General features: G+C 56.2%; 1 protein-coding gene across 3 annotated transcripts in view; it reads right to left on the bottom strand.

The window, feature by feature from the left end:
* Positions 1-25,816, bottom strand: part of LOC136325881 (carboxyl-terminal PDZ ligand of neuronal nitric oxide synthase protein-like) — a 117,364-nt gene that overhangs the window by 20,317 nt on the left and 71,231 nt on the right. Inside the window, exons 3-8 of one of the 3 annotated variants that reach the window (XM_066261003.1) lie at positions 12,085-12,177; positions 8,399-8,472; positions 6,768-6,876; positions 3,822-3,963; positions 1,104-1,270; positions 130-297 (exon numbers count right to left, since the gene is read on the bottom strand). In XM_066261003.1, the coding sequence (XP_066117100.1) occupies positions 130-297; positions 1,104-1,270; positions 3,822-3,963; positions 6,768-6,876; positions 8,399-8,472; positions 12,085-12,177 (753 nt within the window). Of the gene's footprint in view, positions 1-129; positions 298-1,103; positions 1,271-3,821; positions 3,964-6,767; positions 6,877-8,398; positions 8,473-12,084; positions 12,179-25,816 lie in introns of all 3 variants that reach the window. The other 2 variants (XM_066261004.1, XM_066261005.1) reach the window with 2 other exon arrangements.

Genomic DNA, 25,816 nt, shown 5'->3' with positions numbered 1-25,816 from the left:
AGCCCCCACAAGCATGGGTCCGAGTGCAAGCGGCCCTAGCTCCCCTTAGACCCGCCCTGGGCCCTCGCGGGGGGGCGCGCCCAGCCCATGTGCACGAAGCCTGGAGGTGGGCAGAAGGCTGAGCAGGACCTGGGCCACGGCCACTTGCGTCTGCTGCTGCTGCTGCTGCAGGAGCTGCCGGAGGAGTTGCAGCTGGTGGTGCGAGGACAGCGGCGTCCCCGTGCCCACAGCCGGCGAGGAGGAGGGGGGCAGCAGCATCCTGGGCGAGGCTGTGGACACGGGCTCCTGGGGCAACACCTGAGGGCAGAGGAGACAGAGTGAGCCTGGGGGGGGGCCTGCGGAGGCCTCGCTCACTCTGTTGTGTGGCGGCACCTGCAGGGTGTATGTAAGCCTTCTCCCCTAGACCCAGGGCTAGCGTACATGCCCTCGGTGCACGTGTGGGCTGCCTGGGCTGGGACTGCAGGCAGGGGACCCTGCTGTGGGGTGATAGACAGGGAGGTGATATGTCCCTTCTCCTGTCCCCACATCCAACTATGCCACCTGGCTGAGCTCCTTCAGCCTCCGGACGTGGAAGGACCTATTTCTATGCAATGCAGCTCCTACCACCCCTCATGGGAGCTGACAGAGGCTGCGCCCCTTCCCAGGCTGCATCCTCAGGGCTCGTCCTCCGGGGCTGCACTCCGCCTTGGGTCATCCTGCAATAGCGTGTGGGACAAGGCGGCTGCAGCCACTGCCCTACTCACAGTGACAGCCCCAGGGAAAGACACGTGGGCGCTGAGCACCGTGGACTAGGCAGGTCCTCTGTCAGCATCAGCGGGCAGCACTTCTTGCCCCTTCCCTCTGCCTCTTCCTGTAGGGGGGCCCCTCCCTGAGCCCCAGACATGGCTGCAGGCCCTCAGGCATGCAGAGAAGGCGGGTGGCAACCAGACAATAGCCCTCCAGAGTGGGCAGGCTCCCGCCTGTGACGGGCTGGCCCGCTGAGCAGAGTAGAGGCACACCAGGCGCCATGACACACAGCTGGCTGGGCCTCTGCCCCCCGGGGTAAGCCATAAGGATGATGCTGCTGAAGGTGCCCAGCCTCCAGGGGGTCACCTCTTGCCTACCTTAGAGTCTGTATAGGGGCCACCATCCTTCCCCACGGCATCCAGGTCCGTCACGCCACGGCTGAATTCCAGGCCATCACCCCCGGGGAGGGGGCCCTCCACCGCATCGATGTCAGTTTCCTCAGCAGGGGCTATGGAGGCCCTTTCAGCTCCCGTGAGCTGGCGGCCTGCAGGGACACAGGGAGGCAGGGAAGGGGATGAGACACCAAGAACAGTGTTCCTCCTGATAGCACAGTGTCACACCAGGGGATACCACCAGCTTCCTAACGTCGTCCCCGTTTTCAGGCAAGTCCACAAATGCTCCAGTCCCACGAGACGCAGTGTGTGTTAACGTCCAAGAACAAAGACATGTTTCCCTGAGCCAGGACGTGACTGCATGGCCAGGCTGGTGTGACGTTCATGTGGACAGGGTGTGGGGTCCCTGGGAGAAAGGTGACAGTCACCTCGACCTCACCCCAGCTTAGGCGTGGAATCAGCCCAGGGACAGGGTCTCCTAGTTGTGCCTGGAGGGCTGTCGGGCCCCATTAGATGGACGGGGCTGGGTGACAGCAGATTAGGACAAGAGGGTTTGAGTCCCCCATCCCTGGAACCTGACTCCGATCTGGCCCAAGGGCAGAAGCCAGGAAGGGCCTGCACAAGGCAGGAGAAATGGTGGCTCAGGCTGAGTTCCTGTGCTCAGTCCAGCATGCCAGGTGGATCCTGGTTGGGTGCATTCGGGAGTCTGTCTCTCTGCCTCACTTCAGAAAAATACAAAAAAAAAAAAAAAAAAAAAAAAAAAAAGGAGCAAACCTGCCAACCGACAGACCAGCTCTGGAGCTTCAGGTGCCGTACAGAGCCCCCCAGTGGAGCCAGCACACTGCTGGGGAGGCACCTGCGGGAAGGAGACGCGTTCCCGGGAACGTGTGGACCGTGAGTTTGTGCAAAGGCGGTGGCGAGCAGCCTTGCTCAGTAAGAGACACCCTGCCCAGGCTGGCAGCATTCTGAGCACTGACACTCAGGTGCATCCAGCTGTGTGGCCATGGCCCCACCCTGCAATCAGGGGCCCCTGACTCATCGTCTAGTGTGGCCTGTCACGGAGCCATGGGATCTCCCTTTCTGCAGAGCGGGGGCTGTGGGTCTGGGACTGAGAAACCAGTGGACGGCAGACACGTGCCCATGGCGCCACCGCATGCCAGCACAATGCTAACTCATATGTCACCTCATGACTCCTGACGGGTAGGAAGACAGGGCTGGGGAGATTGAGGCCAAGGTGACTACCAGCTGAGAGGTGGCACAGTCCAATTCAGGCCCTGTACTCTGAGGGCCAGAAGCCAGGTGCAACTGCTTCTGTGGTCTGCTAGTGCGCCCCCACCACACCATTGCAGCATCACGTCTGAGATGGTGTGTGCCCACACGGCTGGGCCACACCACCCCAATGTGAGAGCGGACGTGATCTGCATGGTGCCGTGCAGGTGCTTCTTAGGTGAGACCAGCATTCCCATCAGCAGACTCCACGTTAAGAAGGCTGCCACCGTGGTGTGGGTGGGCCTCACCCGGTTAGGGGAAGGCCATTTGTAGAACAGAGACTGAACCCCTGGACGAGAGGGGAATCTACCAGCAGACCACCTGTGTTGCGCCCTGAGTATCCAGCCTGCTGCCCCGCTGCAGACTATGCCCCAGCCAGCCCCCCATCCTGAGCCAATCTCTAAAAATGAGTGTGCCAGCCTGACCAGGAGGTGGTGCAGTGGACAGAGTGTCGGACTGGGATGTGGAGGACCCAGGTTTGAGACCGCAAGGTTGTCAGCTTGGGTGTGGACTCATCTGGTTTGAGGAAGGCTCACCTGCTTGAGCCCAATTTGCTGGCTCGAGCAAGGGGTCACTCGGTCTGCTGTAGCCCCCCAGTCAAGGCACATATGAGAAATCAATCAATGAACAACTAAGGAGCCAAAACAAAGAATTAATGTTTCCCATCTCTCTCCCTTCCTGTCTGTCTGTCCCTATCTGTCCCTCTCTCTGACTCTGTCTCTGCCACAAATAAATAAATAAATAAAAATGAGTGTGTCTGTCTGTCCCTGACTGACACAACTGACATCACCCCACCGGCTGCAAGGATGGGAAGGGGGGCGCCACACTCAGAGCGTTGCCTCACATCCTAAAAGTTGAAGAAACGGCATGGGGCCTGGCCAGCTTTCCTGCAATAGATGCAGGTGTGTCCACATGTGGACCAATGCCATTCTGCTAGGGGGAGGGAAGACATAGAAAATGTCTCGTCGCTGAGGTCACAGGTGTGTTACTGATTGGGGAAAAGTGTCATCTACAACGTATTTTTTCCAGTTGTTCCAGTTTATCTTCTTGGGCTTTCCAGATAAAAGCCTGAAGATATTAGAATGATGTCCACATTGAGGGTTTACAGAACTAGAGGAGCTAGAAACAGGAGAAGAATCTATGCAGCTGAGTGTGAATTTATTTCCTTCCTAATCTGTTTTATGAAGGTGCTTCTGAGCTGCGCTTCCTCGGGGGTCAGGTTTGATGGCTGTGGTCCTGCCTTCAAACTGGGACCCCTGGTGTCATGCTCAAGTGCCTCCTGGTTTGACAGTTTACACACTGTTAATTGACTGTTACAAAAGTCACATATGCTCCTTAAAGACAATTTGGAATCTAGGGAGAAGTGGGGAAAATAAACACTTTTAGGTGACTCTCTGTCCTACCTGCCACCCGCTTTGCGCCCGTGACCCCTACCTGGGTCCCCTGAGCTGTGGCTATTTCTCTCGCTGTCACCGTCCTCCTGGCCATCGGCGCTCTGCTGAGTGTGCTGCAGGCTGAGCTTGTGACACACCTCGAAAGCCTGCCCCACCGTCCGCACGATCCGCATAGCTTGGCTCTGGGGGAGAGAGGAGACAGCATGGGTGCCCTTGGCGAGGACAGAGGGCCGGTCAGGCGGACAGGGGCCAGGACCAGCTGAGGAGAGAGACGGAGAAACCTAAGGTGTCAGCACGTGCACACGCTTAGCGAGGAGACGCCTCCCTTCCTGAGATGCTCCAGATGCAGACACGGTCACCCCAGTCCTGAAAAGGAACCGAAGGGACAGAGCAGACACCCTGATTCTGAGTCAGCCCAGCCCCTCCTCCAAGTGTGACAGAAGTGGCCGGTCCCCATGCTTCAGAACCCCTCGCCAACCTCACCCCACTGAGAGCAACGCAGCCACCACCACGGTTTCTCCTGGGAATGCCTGGCTCCCTGGGCCCCACACACCCAGGGTTGTGGTGACATGTGGCCGAGACACCAGGGTCTAAACAGCAGCAGCAGTTGAAGCCCTGAGCCCATGGCCCCCGGGGACACCACCAGCAGCCACCTTAGCCTGTGGCGAGCCTTCCCCATGGGTTCGCTGGGCGTTTCCTTCCTTCTTTGTTTTGCTATTTAACTTCTTCCCCGAACTGCCCTAGACAGAGCCTGGTGCCAGTGCCCAGCATTCCGCTGCCGGCCCAGAGGAGGGAGGCCCAAGGACCTGCGCACTCAGGGCTCGGTGACAACCATGGGTCACAGCTGGGACTGGGTCATCAGCTTGCTTTCACTTCTCCCAAAGATGAAGCTGAGTTCAGGGAGAGCTCCACAGAGGCTCGACTCCCCAGCCGTCCAACCCCACAGACTGATGTCCGTTTATCTCAGCTGTGGCTGTCACTCTGCAGCCCAGTCTCAGGTTAGTCCACCTTGGGTGACCTGACACCTCTGACTCCATTCACCTCCATGGCAACACCAGCGGTCAGGGAGAGGGTCTCATGAGAGCCGGCATCCGTCACCAACCGAGAAGTCACAGCCAAGCGGCGTCCAGCATTGTGATGAGCGCGGAGCTCTGTGGTGGGTGACCTCAGTGGTCACTCACGCTTTTCTCCCCAGGACTGCCGTCACGGCGTGCTAGGCCCCTGGGCCCGTGTGGAGTGCCGCTGAGTCTGCTCTCTGCCGCTGTGACCCCGGTGGCTGGGGATACACACAGGTTTCTCTAAACCTCCCACTTGCTGGTGTTGAAAATGCTCCCCCAAAGTCAGGACGTAACAGCAGCTTTCCTAACTGGTGCACCTATGTGGGCAGGTGTCACAGCTGACGTGGCAGCAGCCACGGGGACAGCACTGTCCTCAGTGTGTGCGGCCGTCCACTCAGAGGCAGACAGAGGCTGTGGCAGCAGCAGTGGGAGGACACTGTCCAAAGGCCGGTTCCTGCACATCCTGTCAGTCACGAATCTCTCCTCTGTTCCCATCTGCATGCCCATGTGGTTGGCTGGTCCCACACACCCTGGGACTCTGAACCTCCATTCACGTGAAGAGTGGTCACTGTTTGTCCTATTCTGCAGCTGACCCCACAAATAACCAGGGGAACGTCCCAAACATCCCGGCCCTGGAAGAGTTCTACTCTACAACTCCTGCAGGTAACTGGAGGGGTCAGCTGGCGGTCAGGATGCTACACAGAGTGAGGATGAAACGCAGGTGTTGAGATGAAGACAGTGATGATGACGAGGGTGAGATGAGAGGAGACACACGTCTCCCAGGAAGCATCTCTACCCGTCGCCCGTTCCCGATGTGCCGGGGTATCCTCCCCCGCTCTGCCTCTGTGCACATGAGCTCCATCTGCCACGAGCGTCTGAATCCAGGGCCTGATGTCGAACGAGTCACCTAGCACGCAATGGTGCACAGAGCCCACCTGGACTCAGCGCAGGACCACACGACAGGACTCTTCATGTCTCTTTGATGCACTTCCTAAAACCTTAGTGAAATACGTCCTCACGTGTCTGTCCGGCAGGTTGTTCGATGGCCTTGAGCACACAATGGGACCGAGGCAAAGCAAGGACAAGCTTCCACTAGAGGGGAAGCTTAGCTGTAAAGCAGGTGTGACGTCCAGGGACCAGGAGCCCTCTGCCAAGAAGGCTAACCGCTGACTTGCATTCTCAGACACAGACGAGACACCTTGCCCCACAGTGAGCTGTAAGGGGAGGGTGACACTAGAAGGACTATCATGTGAAGCATGCCCTGGGTCCCTGCGCGGGAACATGGTGTGACGGGAACAGCCAGGCCCAGACACAGCAGGAGCCCACATGAGGACTTTCCCGCTGACCCCAACCACCCAGGGACATGCGTCCCACCTCTTCAGGGTGTGCTGTCCTCCCCTACCTCCCAGGTATTCCTGAGACTTGCCAGTTACAGCTCCTCCCCGACCAGAGGGTGTCTGGAGGCTCACTGACCAGGGTAAGCACCCTCCCGCTCTGCCTCCTGTGTGAACAGTCACCTCTCTTTCCCGTGTGGACACTGGCCCTTCCCACTGTACCTCAGCCGCAGGGGCCCCCAGTCCAGGGTGTCTGCAAGCTCGTCACAGTCAGCCAAGGGCCAGGCCCTAGCTCCAGGGAACGTCCCAGCTGGCACAGGTGAGAGCTAGTGGTCAGAGCTAGCTGAGAGCTGGAAGACCCAGAGTAAGTGATGTGACCGGGGGCCAGTGGCCCCTTTTGACCCAATGGCGAATTTGTCCAGCTGTCTGTGTGCAACTAAGTAACAAAGTGCAGATGAAACCACAGAGAACGCCCTGACATGGGGGCAGCGGAACACTAGACACAGCTTGAGTCTCCCGCAAACGCAGCCACCTCCAGGTATTTGTGGGCGGGCAGAGTCCACCAGAGGAAAGCAGCAGGTGACCCCCTCTTACCTTCTTCTTGGACTTGAAGACGTTGCACCGGAAGACGTTGCTGGCACCGTCACGGGCGATGTAGCTGAAGATCTTCAGGTCCTGGGAGTCATGGGAGACATAGAAGATCCTAGGGGGAGAGACAGGAGAAACAGTGAGCGTGGCAGCTGGCGCAGACAGGGCCTGGGAGCCGTGCACCAGAAGCTCGAGGACAGAGCTCGCCCACTCAGCACTGGGAGGACGCCCCGTGCCGAGAGCAGCAGGCCGGGCTCTTTCCCAGGCCCCACGATGCAGATGCAGAAGTGACCTCCAGCCTCGGAGGGCAGGCGTCAGGACAGGCAGCCGCCCATCCTGCACGATTTTCAGATATTAATTCCATGCATTTCCCACCCATGCAGCACACACTTTATTACATGCATCACATGGCCAGACGCAGGTGGGACTAGAAAGACAAGGGAGCCGGTCCAGTCCTCCCCTGAAGGCCTCCCAGTTGGCGATAAAAGTAACAGCAGTGTGGCTGCAACGATTCCAGCAACTGTCAACAAGTACCACGGCAACTCTGAGGGAGGCACTCATCCTCGACACACGGCAACTCTGAGGGAGGCACTCATCCTCGACACAGCAACTCTGAGGGAGGCACTCATTCTCGACACAGCAACTCTGAGGGAGGCACTCATTCTCGACACAGCATCCTGCACAGAGACTGGTTAGGACCCCTCTCCCCCTGGATTAGAGCACCCTGAGCCCAAGGACTGTGACCACTCAATCTGGTCACCTACAAAACCACCCAGCCAGAACCCGGCAGGTGTCTCATGGAGTGTGTGCTCTAACGAAAGGAAACCCACACTGTGGGCACCCCCCTTTGACCAGAGGCTGGGCTGCTGGTGTATTAGCTGAGCTCCAGCGCTGACTCACTGTGTCAACCAAGGCCAGTGATTTGAGGGGTGACAAAGTCACAACTTAAATCTAAATGGAAAACCTACAGGAATAGTTGGTGTCCAATTTCCCAGGGAAGGAAACAGGGCAAGGCGGGGCCGGGCTTGGTCACCAGAGTTCGGGCAGATGATGGAGAACCTGTCGCAGGCCGGAGGGCCTCACTAGTGGGCACTCCTCTGCCCAGGTGGTCACCTGACCCAGGGAAATCACACCAGCCTCACTGGGGACTCTACCTGTGACCTTCTGCTTCCCCAACCATCACAGACCCTCTCTGTGCCGTTTCTGAGCCAGGGGGTGGGGTGGGGAACTGAGCATAAGTGCGGGGGAAGGGGCATGGGAGCCCGGTTCCCTCCTCTGGTCAATGCACATGCAGTCATGACTTTCCAGTTAGGGCAAAGCTAACACCAAGTGAAAAGGTCTCAAATTACAGCCCCAGGACCAGATCTGAGCCACTCAGAACCCTCCGTTGTCCCGGGGGCCACTGAGCACACGGGAATTTTCCTCTCGATGCCAGAGAGGAGAACATGCTTCTCACACATGCTTCCAGATGCACGAGGCCTCAGAGGGGAGAGGCCAAGGAAACGGGCTGATACTGTGTCCCAGCCCCCCCAACAGGTGGGCCAGGAGGCTGGCTCCGCACTCCCTGGGTGGCTCAGGAGGGCGAAGCTCACTCCACCCCACAGGGCCCCCGGAAGGCAGGCCACGCCCTCGCTCACCTGTAGATGGGGTCCTGCATCACCAGCATCTTGCTCTCGTCCCACGTCCACTCCTTTTTCTGCAACAAGAGAAACTGTACATGAATAAGCGAGGCTTGTCCTTGGCCACAGGGCCAGTCTACGCGCCGAGTCCTGGAACAGGGACTGTGCAGGGGGGACTCACAGGCCCAGGTGACCATAAAGCATTTATTTCCATGGAGCGGCTTCTCTGATGGTGTCGGAAGACGTGGGCACACCAGCAGCACGCAGGTGCGAGCAGGACACACTGGCTCAGTCACGACCACACATGGAAGGTGTGAGGTCTCGCCTGCACCGCACCCTGCCCACTGGGCGGTCACGGGGGTTGAACGAGGGCGCAGCCATCAGACAGGGCCTGCCAGCCGCAGGAGCCCAGAGTTGAGTGCACCATGACCGTGCACCTGAGTGTCTGTCTCTCTCCCCAGTTTGCTCCCTCTGGTCACCCTTCCCAAACAGATGACCTAGACAGAAGACTGGGCCCCGACCCCATGGTCTCACAGCCTCTGGGGCAAGGAGGTGAACAGCTACACCATCCACAGGAGCTGTAACAGCTATTAACAATTAATTCTGTTGGATTGGGTCCATGCCTGACAGCCCTGGGTCCCACCAGGTCTGTGGCCATGGTAGACACACAATAAATGTTTGTTAGCGAGATAGCAACACCCTTCTAGAACGCCAGCCTGGGGACCCACGATGCTGTTGGTTTGTGAGAAACCACGTGCAACAGGACTGTTGGGTTCTTCTGTAGCAAAATCTTCAGAAGGAATTCAAGACTGATCTTTCTTTTATTTATTTAGTTAGTTATTTTATTTTTATTTTAGTGAGAGGAGGGAGGCAGAGACAGACTCCTGCATGTGCCCCAACCAGGATCCACCCAGCAAGCCCACTAGGGGGTGATACTCTGCCCACCTATGGCCCTTGCTTCGTTGCAACCGGAGCCATTTTTTTTTTAGCACCTAAGGCAGAGGCATGGAGTCATCCTCAGCACCCTGGGCCAACTCACTCAGCCATTCAAGCCATGGCTGCAGGAGGGGAGGAGAGAGAAAGGTGAGGGGGGAAGGGTGGAGAAGCGGCTGGGCACTTCTCCTATGTGCCCTGACTGGGAAGCAAACCTGGGACATTCACACACCTAGCTGATGCTCTACCACTGAGCCAACCAGGCAGGGAAAGACTGATCTTTCTTATTCAGAACCCCACTCCGTGCAAAACGGGGCTGGAGTGGATTCCCGTCTTACAATAAATCATCATCCTTACAGACAGGGCAGGGACAGCTGCCTGGGCCTGGCTGGGCGTTAAAGAGAATGCATGATCGAGAGATAGCAAAGTAAAGCCGCTTATTCCAGTGGCTGGGTTCACCCCGCAGACCTAAGCAGACCTCACAGGAATGTGAGGCTCATTATCTGAGGCAAGACAGTTGTTACTGTAGAGTTGTTATCACATGGTTTTGCTATTGCGTATCTGTTATCACATGGTTGTTGCTATTGCTTATCTGTTATCACCTGGTTGTGGCTGTTGCACAGTTGTTACCGCGTAGATGTGACTGCTGTGCCACTGGTGTGCAGGAGGGAGCCGCGACTAGAACCTGGTCTCATCTCAGCCAAGGGCTCCTTCCATGTGCCACGTCTCCCCAGTGAAAACCAATGTGCCCTTTGCAGGAGGAAGGGACAGTCCATGTTGCCCTGACCACGCGGTACAGGAACTGATCAGTCAGGAGAGCGCATCTGGCTGAGCCTACACCATGACGTTCCTGCACTGCCCGCCGCCTGGCCAAAGGTCTGTCCTCAACCTGGTCAGGCGGCCTTCTGTGATTATCTGCCGAGTGTCACTCTCACCCTCAGGTCTACAAACACAGCGCCGGTCAGCAGCTCAGACCCTGAAGGGTGGTCACGAGGGCATGGTCAGCAGCTCAGACCCTGAAGGGTGGTCATGAGGGCACGGGCGACACAAAGGCTGAAGGCTGTTAATGAGTTCTTGTCTGTCAGAGGCGGTGCCCAGCGAACCCCGATAGATAGAGGCATGACTGGGTCCCAGCCCAGCCCTGGAGGACACCAGTGTGGGCAGAGCAGGCAGGACGGAGCCCCCTCCCACTGGCATCAGGAGGATCAGATGTGGGAAGACCTGTTAGGTCACCTGCTCTGGGCAGTGCAGGTGGACCCACACCCACACGGGAGGTTGTCAGGGAGGAAGCTTCCTGGTGAGTCACGTCCACGGCTCCCAGGACAGAACCTCTCCAGCACGGGTTTCACTTACACGGTGGAGGTGGCCCAGCTCTGCCCCGTGACCCCAGGCACATAGCTGTCCTCGTGTACTGTGTGGCCTTGGGCAAATACATGCTCTGAGCTCAGATATTTCATGTGTAGAGTGGGCATGACACCATGTAGAGTGTCTGACAGGTGATGACACAGGGGAGGACAAACGGGCCTCTCAGGGACAAGCTATGACGTCACCACAGGATTCAGGGCAGAGAGTGCCAAGTCAGCCAAAGGGGCAGAACAGCCCAGGACAGGTCCCTGGAGATGGAACCGGGCATGTGCAGTGGGGGGGGGGCAGGAAAGACACCCCTAGGCACGGACGGGGATGGGGTTCTGGCAAGCATGGTGCAGGTTTACAGAGGCAGCCACTTAATCACAAATCCCTGCGGCTCGTGGTTTCAACGGAGTTAGTTCTTCATAAATACCATGTCATGTCCATTTCCTGCTCCCTGCTTCCTCCCAGCAAGAGCTGTAAACTCCTAGACCACCCTCCCTACACTGCAGGAGCAGCAGAGAACAAGCTCTGCTTTCCTACACGGGAGGCCCTGAAACACCCAGCTGTCCGGGGTGGACCACCGCCATGGGAAGAACGCGAGGAAGGTGCAGAAAAGACCTAACACCCCTTTCGGCCACTGACGCCTGGGTCTGTGTCGCCCAGGACTGTGCCCCTGCCTCACGTGCCCAGAGTCCCATCTGAATTCAGGACAGGTCAGGTCTGGACGCAAAGGCAGTTCCGGGGAGACGGTGGGACCGTGCAATGCTGCCACCGTCGGTACATATAAAAAAGAGGCCTCGGCAGAGTTGAGAAACAGACTCTCCCCACAAGTCCTCAGCCAGCCACGCCACTCCACTGCTGTCTAGAGATGCGCCCCTTCATGCCCACAGGGCAGCTCCAGCCCTTCCCAGGGTGGACACCACCCCTCCCCCCATGTACACAGGAGGCAGCTGAGTGTCAAACCACATGCTCAGTCATGCATGTCACCCACTCTGAGGAAGGCCTGCTGCGGGACACATCCCTGCCCCATGCTGCACTCAGCCTTCCCGCATGCTGAGCCACAGCAGCTATGACAGACGGACACAAGACGCAGGGGCAGCTGCCACCCCTAACAGAGGAGCCGCCGCTCGCCCTCCCCGCTGAACCCCGGAACTGCCATCCCTGGAACATCACCTTCCAAGGTTAAGGCTCAAGGGCAAAGGGATCAAAGTGTGTGTGTTGTTGGGGGTGGGGGTGTCAGGGTGACAGGCTGTGATCCCGCCACCATGGGACACCAGGGCTGGCTGAGATTGCAGCAGTGTGCCCACAATGTTGCTGGTCAGAGCAGACCCACTGCAGGGAAGGACAGGCTCTGCCCACAGGAAACGGTACCATGTCCCCCGCCGCGGCCTCCTCGCCGGGTCCGGTTCAGAGCCGCCTACCTTTTTCTTCTTCTTCAGAATCACTTTCACTCCGTCCACTGAGACCATGATGCTCACTTTCTTCTTCTTGATGTTCTTGGCTTTGAACTCGTACTAGGGAGAGAAGGAGCAGAGGAATGCAGACGTCAGATCAGAGCACAAGCATGGCCTGCGGCCCCTGAGCCAAACAGTGGCCACAGGGCCCGGGGTGGGTGCGGCTCCTGGGACACGGGGCACCAGGGCTGTCGGCAGGCAAGGGCTTGGACACTCAGGGTCAGGACAGGGGCTCTGAATGGTCATCCATGTCCCCACTCAGCCCTGAGGTGCTGAGGACCTAATCATCCTCACTACATGAAAACATAGCCTCCTAGGAAAATTTCATCAGAAACCCAGAACCGTCCCTCACAGACTTGTTCTATGTCTAACTTGGGCCATTTCCCTGTGTCCAGCCAGACACCATTGACATGACTCTGGACTCAGCAAAGGTTGGGAGGAGTGGGCACCAGTCCTCACAGCGGGCTTTATATGTTAAAGGTTATTATGAATTCTGTTCTTCTCTGCAGTTCAAACCCCAAATCCTTCATCTGCAGGGTGGTCTCCACGTCTACCCACATCCCTGTCAGCCCTTGTATATGTGAACTCTTTACTATTTTTGCAACTTGCCTGTAAGTCTAAAATGATTTCAAAATAAAAAGTTAAAAAAAAATAAAAAGCATTGACATTGGACAAAAACACATATGCCAATCCCAAAGTACCTAGAATGCACACTTGGTTCTAGGATGATGGGTTTGAAGACTTTAAATAGTATTTGGTATCTGACCTGAAATAATTTCCCCATGATTAAAACAACTAACAGGTACAGAAAATGGTTGCCCCATATGAGAGTCTGGGACCAGAGAGCATTCTAGAGCGTATCTGCCCAGCGACAGGGACTCACAGCAACCCCCGTACCCTGAACTCTTCCAGCGCTCACCCCACACCCACGTGGCAGGTGGTGCAGGCCTCACCTCCGTCGGACATTTCTTGTTATATCAGCTTATGTCCTGTTATTGTGCCAACGCTCACCACTGCTGGCGTCACCACCCTGTCCTCACTGACCGCTGTCCTGAACCCTCACCCACGTTCACCTGGTCCCATTGTGATGTAGCCACCAAACAGACTCACCTGCCATGCTCCCTAGTCAAACATCTGGGCTACAGATGAAACAGAACCAGCCGGGACCCAGAGCTGAGACCGGGCCACAGCTGCAGCCCACCCCCACTCCGGGGCTGTCACACTCAGACCCACCCACCAGCCAGCACCCACGTTAGCAAGGGGCCTCCAGCTCATCACCTGGGCATCAAAAGCCTCATTATTTCTAGTTGATATGTTCACAGAAATGGACCTGAGCTACCCTACCGGGATGAAAACACCACCTGCTCTGAAAACCTCATCAGAGAGTCCAGAAGCATCCCTGGGCCATGACTCTTCCTAAATGTGATTTTAGGAGCTCCACCTAGAGCTTCCCTCTCTTTCTGTGGTCTGTCAGGCCCCGTGGTCCCCACTGGACGGGTCAGTCCGCAGCTGCCCCATCACCTCTGTCCACAGCCCCCTCCTCCCCATCCCTACCAACAAAGCCAAGCAGCAGATGAGAAGGAAGACCTCGCTGGACCCCATCATCTTTCGGGCCCTGGTCTTAGAGAGCTGGTGTCCGCCAACCAGACCCTCACCTCTCTTTCACTCATTTGGCCACCTCCCGACTTGTTTCATTGTCTCTAGGACCCTTTGTAGCCTTGGCCCTGCCTCTAATACCCTCATCTTCAAAACTCAAAAGGCAATTAAAAGTACGACAGAGCATCACACTGGGGTCTCAGGAACAGAGAGGGCACAGGTGTCCCCACAGTGGAGCTGGACATGCTCAGATGGTTTCCAAGTGCCAGGGCCACACAAGCTCCTAGCAGCCACCAGGCTGCCTGTGTGCCGCTGAGAGGCCCTTGGGCCGCACACTCGGCATGACCCCCACTGGGGCCGGGTGTCCCCCACTCTCCCTGACCAGGAATGAGCTCGGGTTGTAGCTCTGCTGTGAACTACAGAAATGAAAGGAAATCGATTTCTGAGACGCTGGAGTATTATTCATAAACTATGTGCTTACACGGCAATTACAAGTCACAGGGAACAGTGTTCTTGGGCTCATGGGCCAGGGAGACAGAAAGTGGATGTGGAGGGGATGATGGAATGACCAGGAGGTCAGAGACAGGGTTCACAGGGGACCGGCCCCCTTTTTCCAGATGTGCTGCTCCGAGGGGCCAGTGTCTTCTGCAGGGAGTGCTTGTGTCTACAGCCAAGGGACCCTGTCAGCTTGGGCTCTACCAGGGCTGAGGAACAGACGAGATGCTGGTGCCACTGCCTGCAGCTCCGCCAGCACCCCACAGGACCCGCGCCAGCTCTGAGTCTGTGCCAACAGGCCTGGCTGTCCCCCCAGTATGGCCACGCCAGCTTGATGTATTTATTTTGCTAGCCAGCCCTCCCCCTCAGCAGGAACAGAGGAAGCCCTACAGGACCTGACCTTTTGGGGAACAAAAGTCCCCGAACAATAGCACTGACCAGAAAGGCCAAGGTCAAGTGTTGGCTGTGTAAGCAGAGCCTCCAGCCTGCGCTGGGACTCGGTGCACAGTGCCAAGCAGCGAGGCCACAAGGGAGGCCAGGTTCCGACTCCACTGGAGCCAGCAGCACCACTCAGCAAGTGACATGGGGGCAGCATGGGCTGACGTCAGAGCATCTCCTGACTCCACAGGGCCCCTCGTCCCCAACGCCCGGGATGCCTGCTAACCTGGAAGTCTCAGTGTAGCCAGCACATGTGCAAGAGGGGAAGCAGGGTGTCTGCAGTGGCCAAGTGTGGTCAGTGGGAGGCTGAGGCCACAGGGAGCAGGGAATGGCATTATTTCTTAGGGTCAAGGGCCGGAGGCATGCTCACACTCACACATACACTCACACAGCCTCACTCACTCATACACAGGCTCAGACTCATGCACCCACAGTCACACACCACAGTCTGTCCACGGCAGTGCCGAGCTCCCGGAGAAGCCTGGTGTTTACAGGGTCCTTGCTTCTCAGAATCTTGTCTGCAACTTGCCTTGTGATACCCTCTCGATGCTCTGTAGGACACAGGTCCCCTCACTCTTCCCCCTAAACCCACCCACCCAGCTCCTCCTCAGTCCCCACGGTGCTCACAGGTACGGCCAAGGTACTCATTCCATTTCTCCCTCCTTTTAAACTACCTGGGGCTCTGAGGGCCACCATGAAGGAAGTCCCAGCATCACAGAGCCTCAGAATTACAGGTTAGAGCCCCTGGAACCCTAAGGTCAATACATTGAAAAGTGACTTCATTTCATGAGGCACAGACTTGGCCGGTTTGACTTATTATTTCTCTTTTCTAAGAGTGTAATGAATTTAGGACATCAGGCTACTGGCTGGACCACAGGTAAATTGTCCTGTTTCCTACTCTTCTCAAAACCAGATTGAGGAAGGACAGCAGCTACATAGCCTTGAGAACATTACCCCTCACAGTCCCCTTGATTGGTACCAATCATCACACCCCGAGCCCAGTCAGAGGCTCTTCTCTGACCATGTTCCAAATAACATGTTAACAAATTAGTGGCTCGGAATAATTGTGCCAAAGCAGAGAGAGCTCTGCCTCCAGGCTACAGGGAGCTGAGCTCCCTGTATTTCTTCCCAACCCACTCGAGTTGGGACGAAACTCAGCGGCCACCCTCTGCATTCACGTCACTCACTGCTGAGACAGGGATGCTCATTTTTACAACGCAAACGTCAGTTCATTCCAAACGTCGACTGTTATCTCTTTATTAAAATGTTTCCAGTTACTTCTCATAAAAGTAGAAAGACATTGCTCGTTTCATATCACTGACCTCTTAACCACACACCCCCACACACACATCACTACAAAGAACAGAAGGACACACAGTTAAAAGCAGGCAGCAGACTCAATCACGAATGTCTAAGAGAACCGAAGTCCTGTTGGGGGTGTTTCACCATAAGAAACGGGCCCATAAGGCAGCTCCCCAACCCAGTGAGCATCAAGAACAGAGTGTGGGCCTTCCTCTGGGGACAGCCTATGGCCCTTTGGGAAGGAGGGGGCAGCTCATGCAAGGGCCAGTAGCGCCTTGGGCAGAGGAGCTGACCCCTGCAGGGCCGAGGTGAGCCTGGGGCCCCTGGGGTCTTGCATTTTCACTGGGGTGATTGCTTTTGGGGGGGGGTCCTGTGTATCTGGAAACGGCTCCATGGATGTAGACGTTCCCCTCGGCTGCCTCTTGGGCAGTTTCCTCCAGCTCCCTCTCTGTTCTGAGCTGCACTCATGTCTCAGAGGCTGGGCTCCTACGCTAACAAGCCAGAGGCTATCTCTTCTGTTCTGACCTGCATTTCTATTCCACATTTTGGCTGATTCCTCCCCGTCCTGTTTTTTTGTTTGTTGTTTTTGTTTGTTTGTTTGTTTGTTTGTTTGTATTTTTCTGAAGTTGGAAACAGGGAGGCAGTCAGACAGACTCCCGCATGCGCCCGACCGGGATCCACCTGGCACGCCCACCAGGGGGCGATGCTCTGCCCATCTGGGGCATTGTTCTGTTGCAACCAGAGCCATTCTAGCGCCTGAGGCAGAGGCCACAGAGCCATCCTCAGCACCTGGGCCAACTTTGCTCCAATGGAGCCTTGGCTGCGGGAGGGGAAGAGAGAGACAGAGAGGAAGGAGAGGGGGAGGGGTGGAGAAGCAGATGGGCGCTTCTCCTCTGTGCCCTGGCCATTAATCGAACCTGGGACTCCTGCATGCCAGGCCGACGCTCTACCACTGAGCCAACTGGCCAGGGCCTCCTCCTCATCCTTTTTTAACCTTTCAACCTTCCTACTGACTTCCTGTTTAGGGTGACTACCATGCTTTTCACTGGGGAGAGTTACAACTACATTCAACCCCACGGTTCTGGAGGTCAGACGCGGGACATGAGTCCACAGAGTGTTTTCCTGACCTCTTCAGCTTGTACAAGCACCTGCATGGTGTGGCCCACAGCCTTGTCCTTCCCCATCATAGATAGCCAGGGCACACCCTCGAGTCCCCCCACCCTCCTGCCTCGCTCTGAGGACACTGTGGTGGTGGGGCTACCTGGTTGAGCTGGAGGACCTCTCATCTGGAGAGCTTTAACATAACTGTATCTACCACGCCCTCTGCTGTACGGGGTGACTTCAGCACGTAGGCACTGTGGTGGGGCCATCACCAGGCCAGGCACAGGCGGGCACACGGACAGTTGCAAACAGCAAGTACCAGTGACCAAAAAGCATGGGACAAAACAGAGATGGAGAGTAGGGGGCAGCTGAAGACACCAGTGACACTAAGGTGGAGCGACTGTTCCTGTGAAGCAGGGAGGTGGCTCTGGTCCCTGCAGGACCCCAGAGGCAGCACGCTATTCTGGTCCTGTTCTTCAAACACAAGAAGTTACATCTTATCCTGTAAAGTTTGCTTTAAGACAGGGCATGCTAGACCATGAATCAGTCCATCAGGGATGATTAATTTGGAAAGATAAGATGACTGTTCACACAGGAGAAGCGCCCATTTGCTTCTCCACCCCTCCGCCGCGCTTTCCTCTCTGTCTCTCTCTTCCCCTCCCGCAGCCAAGGCTCCATTGGAGCAAAGATGGCCCGGGCGCTGGGGATGGCTCTGTGGCCTCTGCCCCAGGCGCTAGAGTGGCTCTGGTCGCAACATGGCGACGCCCAGGATGGGCAGAGCATCGCCCCCTGGTGGGCAGAGCGTCGCCCCTGGTGGGCGTGCCGGGTGGATCCCGGTCAGGCGCATGCGGGAGTCTGTCTGACTGTCTCTCCCTGTTTCCAGCTTCAGAAAAATGAAAAAAAAAAAAAAAAAAAAAAAAAGATGACTGTTCAGAGGGGGACCCTTGAGTTACCTGGAAATTTCATGGCATGGAAAATGTCACTCTTTGATGCCAAGTGATATTTAGTCTGTGCTGTGGGCTGAATGTCTGTGTCCCTCAAATCCACGCGTTGAAGCCCTAACCCCACAGTGTGTTAGGATGTGATGTGATGGTGTTGGAGGGAACTCTGGGTTATGTCTGGGTCGTGAGGGTGGAGCCCTCATGAATGGGATTAGTGCCCTTTATAACAAGACCCAGAGCCTCCCTTGCCCTCTCGCCATGTGAGGACACAGTCAGAAATCGGCCATCTGTGACCAGGTAGAGGACCTTCCCTAGAGCCTGACTGTGTGGCACCTCAATCATGCATGTCCAGCCTCCACCACCATGAGAACTAGTGTCCACTGCTCCTAAGCCCCCCAGTTAGGGCACCCTGGTTTGGTAGCCGAAATCGACTGAGACAGTTTGTCAGAGAGACTTACTTCTGTCCAGTGGACCTGAACTTTAGGTTTCTGATTAAATGTTTACCCTCGAAGCAGTGGCCTTGGGGACATAGTAAATTCCAACAAATTATTATGGCCTAAAACTCTGAACACCACTCCCTTTAAGAAATTACTTTAGAACCAAGATATAAATGACGTCATAAAGTTGTCATTACTTTGCAAGCACAGCTTTCTCTTGTTTGTTTGTTTTGCTGGAATAGCAACAAGGTGAACTATCAAGATAAGCGACCTTTAGACTTGGTTCTCAGTCATTTCTGGCCATTAAAAAACGGTGACCAAGCATCTCATGTCTTGATAGCGGTCTGGAGAGTGCATGGCTCTGGAGGCGATTCAGAGAGAGGGAAAAGCGGGAGTCACCGTTGCCCTCCCGCCGCTCTCTGGACAGGATGGCACGCGGGTGTCCGAGTCGTGGCAAGCAGCTGGATGTGATCCTGGCTCCGGTCAGCCACAACCTGCAAGTCTCGGTCACCAACGTCACCAACATTCAGAGAACAGTAAATGCTCGCACATTAAACGAGACCCCAAGTCCTCTCTCTCATCACCTCTGTCATGGGTGCACAATGCTTCTGCCGGGGTGATGGCTCACATGTCAGCCTGTGACCCTGGACTCTAACCCTGGATACAAAGACATGACCCTCAGCCCTTCCAAGATGGTGGGGACTGGGTTTTACAGATTCCGCACCCCACAGACGGGGACTCCAGACAACTCAAAGTGCACGTGTCCTGGTCACAGTCCCTCACTTGCTCCACATGTGGCCCGAGGTGCTGCACGAATACACTCTCCTCCCAGGAACACACACTTCACGTGGGCGACAACAGGGCCCCAACAGCAGCTCTATAGGTCATGCCGGGCTCCATCTCTGGCCGTGAAATACAGCACCCTCGTGGTCACCAAGCCCCGTTCACACTCCTGACATCACTGTTTCCATAGCGACAATGTCACCCCGTTTTCAAAGCGGGAGAAGCTACACGGGTTCCTAAAGGAGACAAAACCCTGAACAATGCAACGGGAGCACACACGCTGGGAGTCAGCCGGCTGCTGGAAGGGGCCTCCTTCTCTTTGGAGAAAAACACAATCACAGCGCAGATTTAAGACCCAAGGAGGGAGCGGGGTGTGAAGGCAGCCAGGGGGTGCGGGGCGACGTTTCTCTCCCAGGCGTAATCTCCTCCGCTCTGTGCGAGCCAAAATTTAGGAAAACAAATGCTTCTCCAATGAGACCTGCAGCCCTATTCCACATGTATGTGAATGCTTTTCAAAAATGTTGAAAACTTTTAAAAGGCTTTCAGACCTTGTGTGTTTCTGTGCTGTGAACTTAACACAACGGCCAGTAAATAGGAATGATTTATTTATTTATTTATTTATTTGGCAGTTCCCGTAGGAAAGAAGAATCATCTCACACCCGAGCTGCACAAGGACATGGAAGGCCTGAGCCACAGCCGTATGGACGCTGAGCAGTGGGACGCTGGGAAACTGGACACGAAGAAAGGCCAAGTCGAACGGTCAGGTAAAATGTGAGCAGAGCACTCTCCAAAGTCCAAAGCGATCATGGCAATGCGAATCCGCAGGGTGGGGCCTGGACACGGCAGCCTGCGCTGTGCACAGGCCCGAGGGATGGATTCGGTCTCTCAGAACAGCCATGGTGCCCACGGGGAGACTGCACGTCTTCCCGTGTGTCTACCATGAAGAGCCTGACTTACAAGCCAGAAACATCTCAGGAATGCCTTTCTGGGTGTGGGACGGTCTTTACAGAGACTGAAACATTGGCCAAATCAGTTGCCCAAAAGGAACTCAACTCAGAAAAGACGAGACAGTGCATATGGTGGGTTCTCGGGGTCACGTGGGTGCGAGCCCGTGAGCTCCCGTCCCGGATGGTGAAGACCTGGCAGCCCTGCCCGCCCCCTGGACAAGGGCGAGCACATAAACCAGAGCTCACAGGCTGAGGGGTGGGTCCTCAAGGACCTGCCAGCTGCGACTGTTCCTTTGTCTGTGACCTTGCTGAGCCCACCAGCTTCCACACGCACTTGACTCCGTGTACGGTGATGAGGAGCTCCACTTCTCCCAGAGGCAGACTGCCCGTGGGCACCTTCCCCCAGACCTGACATGCAGGGGGGCAGTACAGGGCAATACAGGTGCAGAGGCGCCAACCCCGTCGAACCTCGCCTGGCTGCTCTCGTCAGAGGCTTCCCACTGCAAACCTCACAGCCTGGCTTGCAGGAGACACACCCAGGCTGAGAGCTGAGCCGTGGATGAGGCATGTGGGCCACGGAGGTGCCCACCTGGAGACAGAGCAAGGCAGGAAGGATGCGGAGCCACGGTGAAGGTCCCAGTGGGATGTGGTGGAGGGAGTCCCTATTCGCTACAGAACATGCAAAGAGCATTCAGACATTGTCCCCGCTCTCCCAGGGCCCACAGACAAGTGAGAAGAATGTGGGGAGGGTGTGTGTGTGACAATTCTGGTTCAGTGTCACACACACCAGGTGATAAAGGGACGGAGGAGAAGGGGTTTGCCAGAGAGGCCAGGAGGGGCCCAGAGGGCTGAGAGGTCAGCCCTGCTCAGTGACCCTGACCCCCGCTGCAGAGCTGAGGAGCGCAAACAGCCATGCCGCATCAGTTGGAAGTGAGCTCGGACTGTGGTCAGGAATACAGCTCAGACAGCAGCCAGGGACCGGCCACAACCAGTTGTCGACATAGCCCGAATGAGGCCATCAATCTGGGATGTGACAGAGCTGTCCTCTCTCAACTCCAGATAAGAGAGAGAAACATCTGTAACCGGGACAGAGGGAACAGATGAATGGCAGGCCCTGCAGCAGGAAGGTGGCCACGGTGCCCACGGCAGGAAGGTGGCAATTAGGCTCCGTGTCCCTCACCCAGTGGATGGCCCTCTCCCCCATCAGCTGTCAGCCCTGTGCCAGCTGAGCCTGGACTTTCTCCTGCTAGGAGCTGCTTCTGGGAGCTCTTATGAGAAACGTCACACCAAGAAACCACCGGCCCACTGTCCTCCCCCGGCTTTGGGCAAGTTCCCACCACAGCTGCCCTTCCAAATTCCTCCCATCAGAGGCTCTGCAGGACCTGGTGTGACTCAGGGCTGGACCTGGGGGCTGTGGAATGAGCTGTTTGTTTGTTTTTTGTTTGTTTTGTTTTTTTACAGAGAGAGTGAGTCAGAGAGAGGGATAGACAGGGACAGAGAGAGATGAGAAGCATCAATCATTAGTTTTTCATTGCGCGTTGCAACACCTTAGTTGTTCATTGATTGCTTTCTCATATGTGCCTTGACCACGGGCCTTCAGCAGACCGAGTAACCCCTTGCTAGAGGCAGCGACCTTGGGTTCAAGCTGGTGGGCTTTTGCTCAAACCAGATGAGCCCACGCTCAAGGTGGGACTTCGGGGTCTCGAACCTGGGTCCTCTGCATCCCACTCTGACGCTCTATCCACTGAACCACCACCTGGTCAGGCTGGAATGAGCTGTTTTTATCACCCTGCATGTTCTCCCTCCAGTGGGGCCCTCACCCCAACACCTGAGATGCCTGACCGATCATCAGGAAGGACCTGAACAAGAGCCAGTTTCACTCACAAACGATTTAGAACAAGGAGAGGATTAAATGGTGGAAGGGCCTGGGACCAAGGAGCGATGACCCCCCCACAGTGGGCACAGGCACAGCAGCTGCACCGGGCACGGAACAGAGTCCTGGGCTCGAGCCACAGGCACAAGGGACCCTAGGGGAAAGGGCTTTGCCTCATCAACTGCCTTGTTCTTCAGACAAGGGACATTGCAACTCCACATAAAGGCCATGTGTGTGTTCGTGTGTGAGAGTATGTGAGAGCACACTTGTGTGTGCACACATGCATGCACTTATATAAGAGAAAGGAAAGCAGAAATGTTGACAGCAAATGGGGCCGAGTGGGGTGCACCACGCTGGCCCTGAAGGACGGTTGCTTTGTTTGCCTGGGACAGAGGGGAGTCAATAAGTCAGCACCATGTCTGTCCCGCTGTCTGGCCAGCAGCCAGCACTCCTGAGACTCACAGGAGCTGGAATACAATCAAGACCTTCAGAAGGAGAACACAGTCCATTAGAAGATTAAGTTCAGTGGAAGCCAAGGTAAGGAGAACAGCTGCCGGAATGTCCCCAGCACGGAGGAGGACAGGGAGCAGGGCAGTCACAGCCTCTGTTCCCTGCAGGCCGGCTCGTCCTCAGCCCTGTCCCAGGTGACTAGAAGCTCACTCCCCTGTTCTTACCCTAAGGTCTGGCCTTGCAGCTCTCACAGGAAGGAGCTCTGGTGAGGTCTGTGTCCCTGCTTGTGACACATTCCTGCAGTGCCCACGGCGGGTCCACCTGGCCCTGCTCACCATCCAAGACCACTGAGTCCAGCTCTCACCATGGCCAAGACCCCAGGTCCTTATACACAGCAGCAGAAGGTCACACAAGAGACCAGACGACATGGGTAGCCCAGAGTGACACATTCCCTATCCTGGGAAAGAAATCCCCACCAGCTAATGCCTGTCCCTTCTCCCGGCCTGAATCAGCAAAGACTGAGGGAGAGGAGAGGTGCCCGGGGAGGGTCTGGACTGCTGGCTCCAATGACCAGGGCGAGCTCAGAACGAGTGCAGACCTGGCCTCCACAGAAACAGCCACTGCAGTGAGGAGCTCCCAGAGAGGAGAATGTGACCAGCCTGCAGTACAGACAGGAGCCACCTCAAACACTCCCCCAAGGTCACCTTGAGCCTTCCTGGCAGATGCTAATTTACCCCATGGCTCCCACTGCCCCACGGGAGAGGAGAAGAGAGTGTGTGTAACTGACAGCTCATCCGTCTGCCTCGCAGCTCTGGCAGCTTCTGAGAGGGTCATCACGGGAAAAGCATGTTGACAGCATCATAAGACATCCGACTGAAATAGACCACAAATAGCCTCCCAGAGAGGAAGTGAGACTCGTGGGCAGAACAAAGGCTGGACACTCCGGGCTAGATCCAAACCCCAGACTGGGGACCCTGGGTGTAGGCCAGGCACGGTGCCCACCCAGCCTCAGTTTCTGAGCCCGGGGGGGAAGAGGACAGCAGCATCCACCCTGCAGACCGTGTCGGTGACGTGTCCTCGGTTCACGGCGGTCTCTAGTTGTAACCTGTGTGCCTGATGAACCACGCTGCTCTACAGAGGACAAGTGCAGTGTCTCCTGTGACCCTTCATGGGTCCCACCCTGTCCTGACTGGGCAGCAACGCAGGAAGCACACCCAGGGGTGCACTCTGGGCCTTGGCTCCTGCCTACAAATGAACAATGTGCTCCCCCTTCCTGGCGAGCTAGGACGGGGCACCAGCTCTGTCCCCCACTCCAATGTCTGGCGCTCTGTCACCTGCCCGACACATTCCTGGCTCTCTTCCCTGCTCCTCAGGGCCCATGGCTGCGGCCCCAGTGCCGTTGGCTCTAACTTCCACCTGAGAATTCCACAAACAAGCTGCATGCTTCCTCTCCCAGGGTCCAAGCAAAGGCACTGAGCCAGAGCCCAGGGGGTCCGTCTGAAGCCCTGGGGACTTCACGGCATCTCCATGAGCGGCTGGTCCGTCAGCAGAAAATATCCAGGTTATTTCCACATGAAAAATATAAACACGTGTAGGGTCGGCGTGGTGTATGAGGGGGCTGTTGGCCACACAGAGGGTCCCCATTTGCCCACTCAGACATGAGGACTCATGTCATTCCCTCAGAAACAGCTCCAGGAACCAGAAACCCAGCCCCACGAGGTCCTGGCTTAAAACAATAGAGGCAAGGATGCAAATATTTCATCAGATGCTCCTACTAGAAAAATAAGAAAATGATCAACTTGGTTTGGCCAAATTACCCTCAAATCGAATATCTCCAGAAGCCGGAAGCCTGTCTCCCTTCCCCCTCAACCACAAGGAGTCAATATCATCTCCGGAGACGGGAAGCATCATTTCCCAGTGTGGGATATGCCCGCTCCCGACTTTCTGGGTTCAGGCATCTAAAAATAGAAATCTTCAACCAAACTACGTGTCTGTGTCAACAAAAGCATTTTTAAAAAGTGGCCTGGAAGATAAAAGTCAATAAATATTTAAAAGAAAACCCTCAGTATTCGTCTGCTCCTGGTGGAAGAAGTTCCCCTCTCTCACAAGATCACAGCCACAAAGGTGGGGTCCCATCCTTGGATCTCAGCGGCACCAAAGTCAGGATGACACTGCTCTGTAGCTAGAGGTCCAGGACCGTCCGCACTGCCCCAACGTGCACTTGCCTCAGGACTAGAACCAGACAGAGGAAGAGTCACTGTTGATTTTCTAAGGATGCAAAGGGGCTCCCTGGAATTATTTAGCTTTCTCTCTGACATCCACGATGGTGACAGCGCATGGCTGTCACGGCCCTGGAGTGCACCATCCTGCATGAGTCACACCGTGGCCACTCCCTCATCCTGCATGGGACACACCGTGGCCCATCCCCCACAGGTCACACCACAGCCTCTCCTGTTGGAGACCTGGGCTGAAGGCTCCCTCTGGTCTGTGATTTTAGGATGAGCCCTTGATGCCCATATCTGCAAACTGTTCTAGGGCCAGGACCGTGTCTGTTTTTTCCTGACTACTGTGCCCCAAACTCTAACACAACATGGGGCACAATTAGCACGTGTTGACAACTGAATGAATCACAGAGCCTCTGTGTGTGAAGATGGTCATAAAACGTGACGCCCTGTGGAAATGTGCGGTCGCTCCTGCTACAGCAAAAAGCGCACTAAGCCTCTTGGCTGCTGGAAGCCTTGCGCCCGCCAGAGAAAGAACAAAATGGAGAGGACAAGGCTGGAGCCCCTCTCCCACGGCCTCTGGTTACAGGGCCCTCTGCCACGCCAAAGCCCCAGCTACCCCGTGTGCTGCGCTCGGACCCACTGCTGGTCACTTTGAAAAGCGAGAGCCCGTCTGCTGGTGTCCATTCTGGACCCGAGACAATGTGTCTGGCCCTGGCAGGGCTGAGAAAGCCCCCCAGCTCCTGCCAGCTCCGCGATGGGTGGAACACAGCTCTCTCCCTCAAGTGGCAGGGCTCCCGAGCCAAAAGAAAGTGCGGGCGCCGATGGCCCGCCCATGCTGCTGTATTCAGGGCACAAAGGCCTCCAGCAGCATGCTGCTCTGGGATGGAGGCCTTTATACCATCTCTACGGAGATGACTCAGACGCTGTCACCATAGAAACCGTTGCTACTACCCTTTGTCTATTACCCCTGATGGAAGGCGCAGGGGTGTGTTGGTGGGGGGTCAATGGAGAAGGAAGCTAGAGGAGTTGGATGTAAGTCGAGACAGAAAAAAAGGAGCCAGAGGTGAGTCCCCTGAACACTTGTGTGGGGTGAACGAGACCACAGGTCGGG

Source organism: Saccopteryx bilineata, chromosome 2, assembly GCF_036850765.1.
Source record: "Saccopteryx bilineata isolate mSacBil1 chromosome 2, mSacBil1_pri_phased_curated, whole genome shotgun sequence".
NCBI classification, from domain to species: Eukaryota; Metazoa; Chordata; class Mammalia; order Chiroptera; family Emballonuridae; genus Saccopteryx; species Saccopteryx bilineata.
This window is presented reverse-complemented; position numbering and strand designations above follow the sequence as displayed.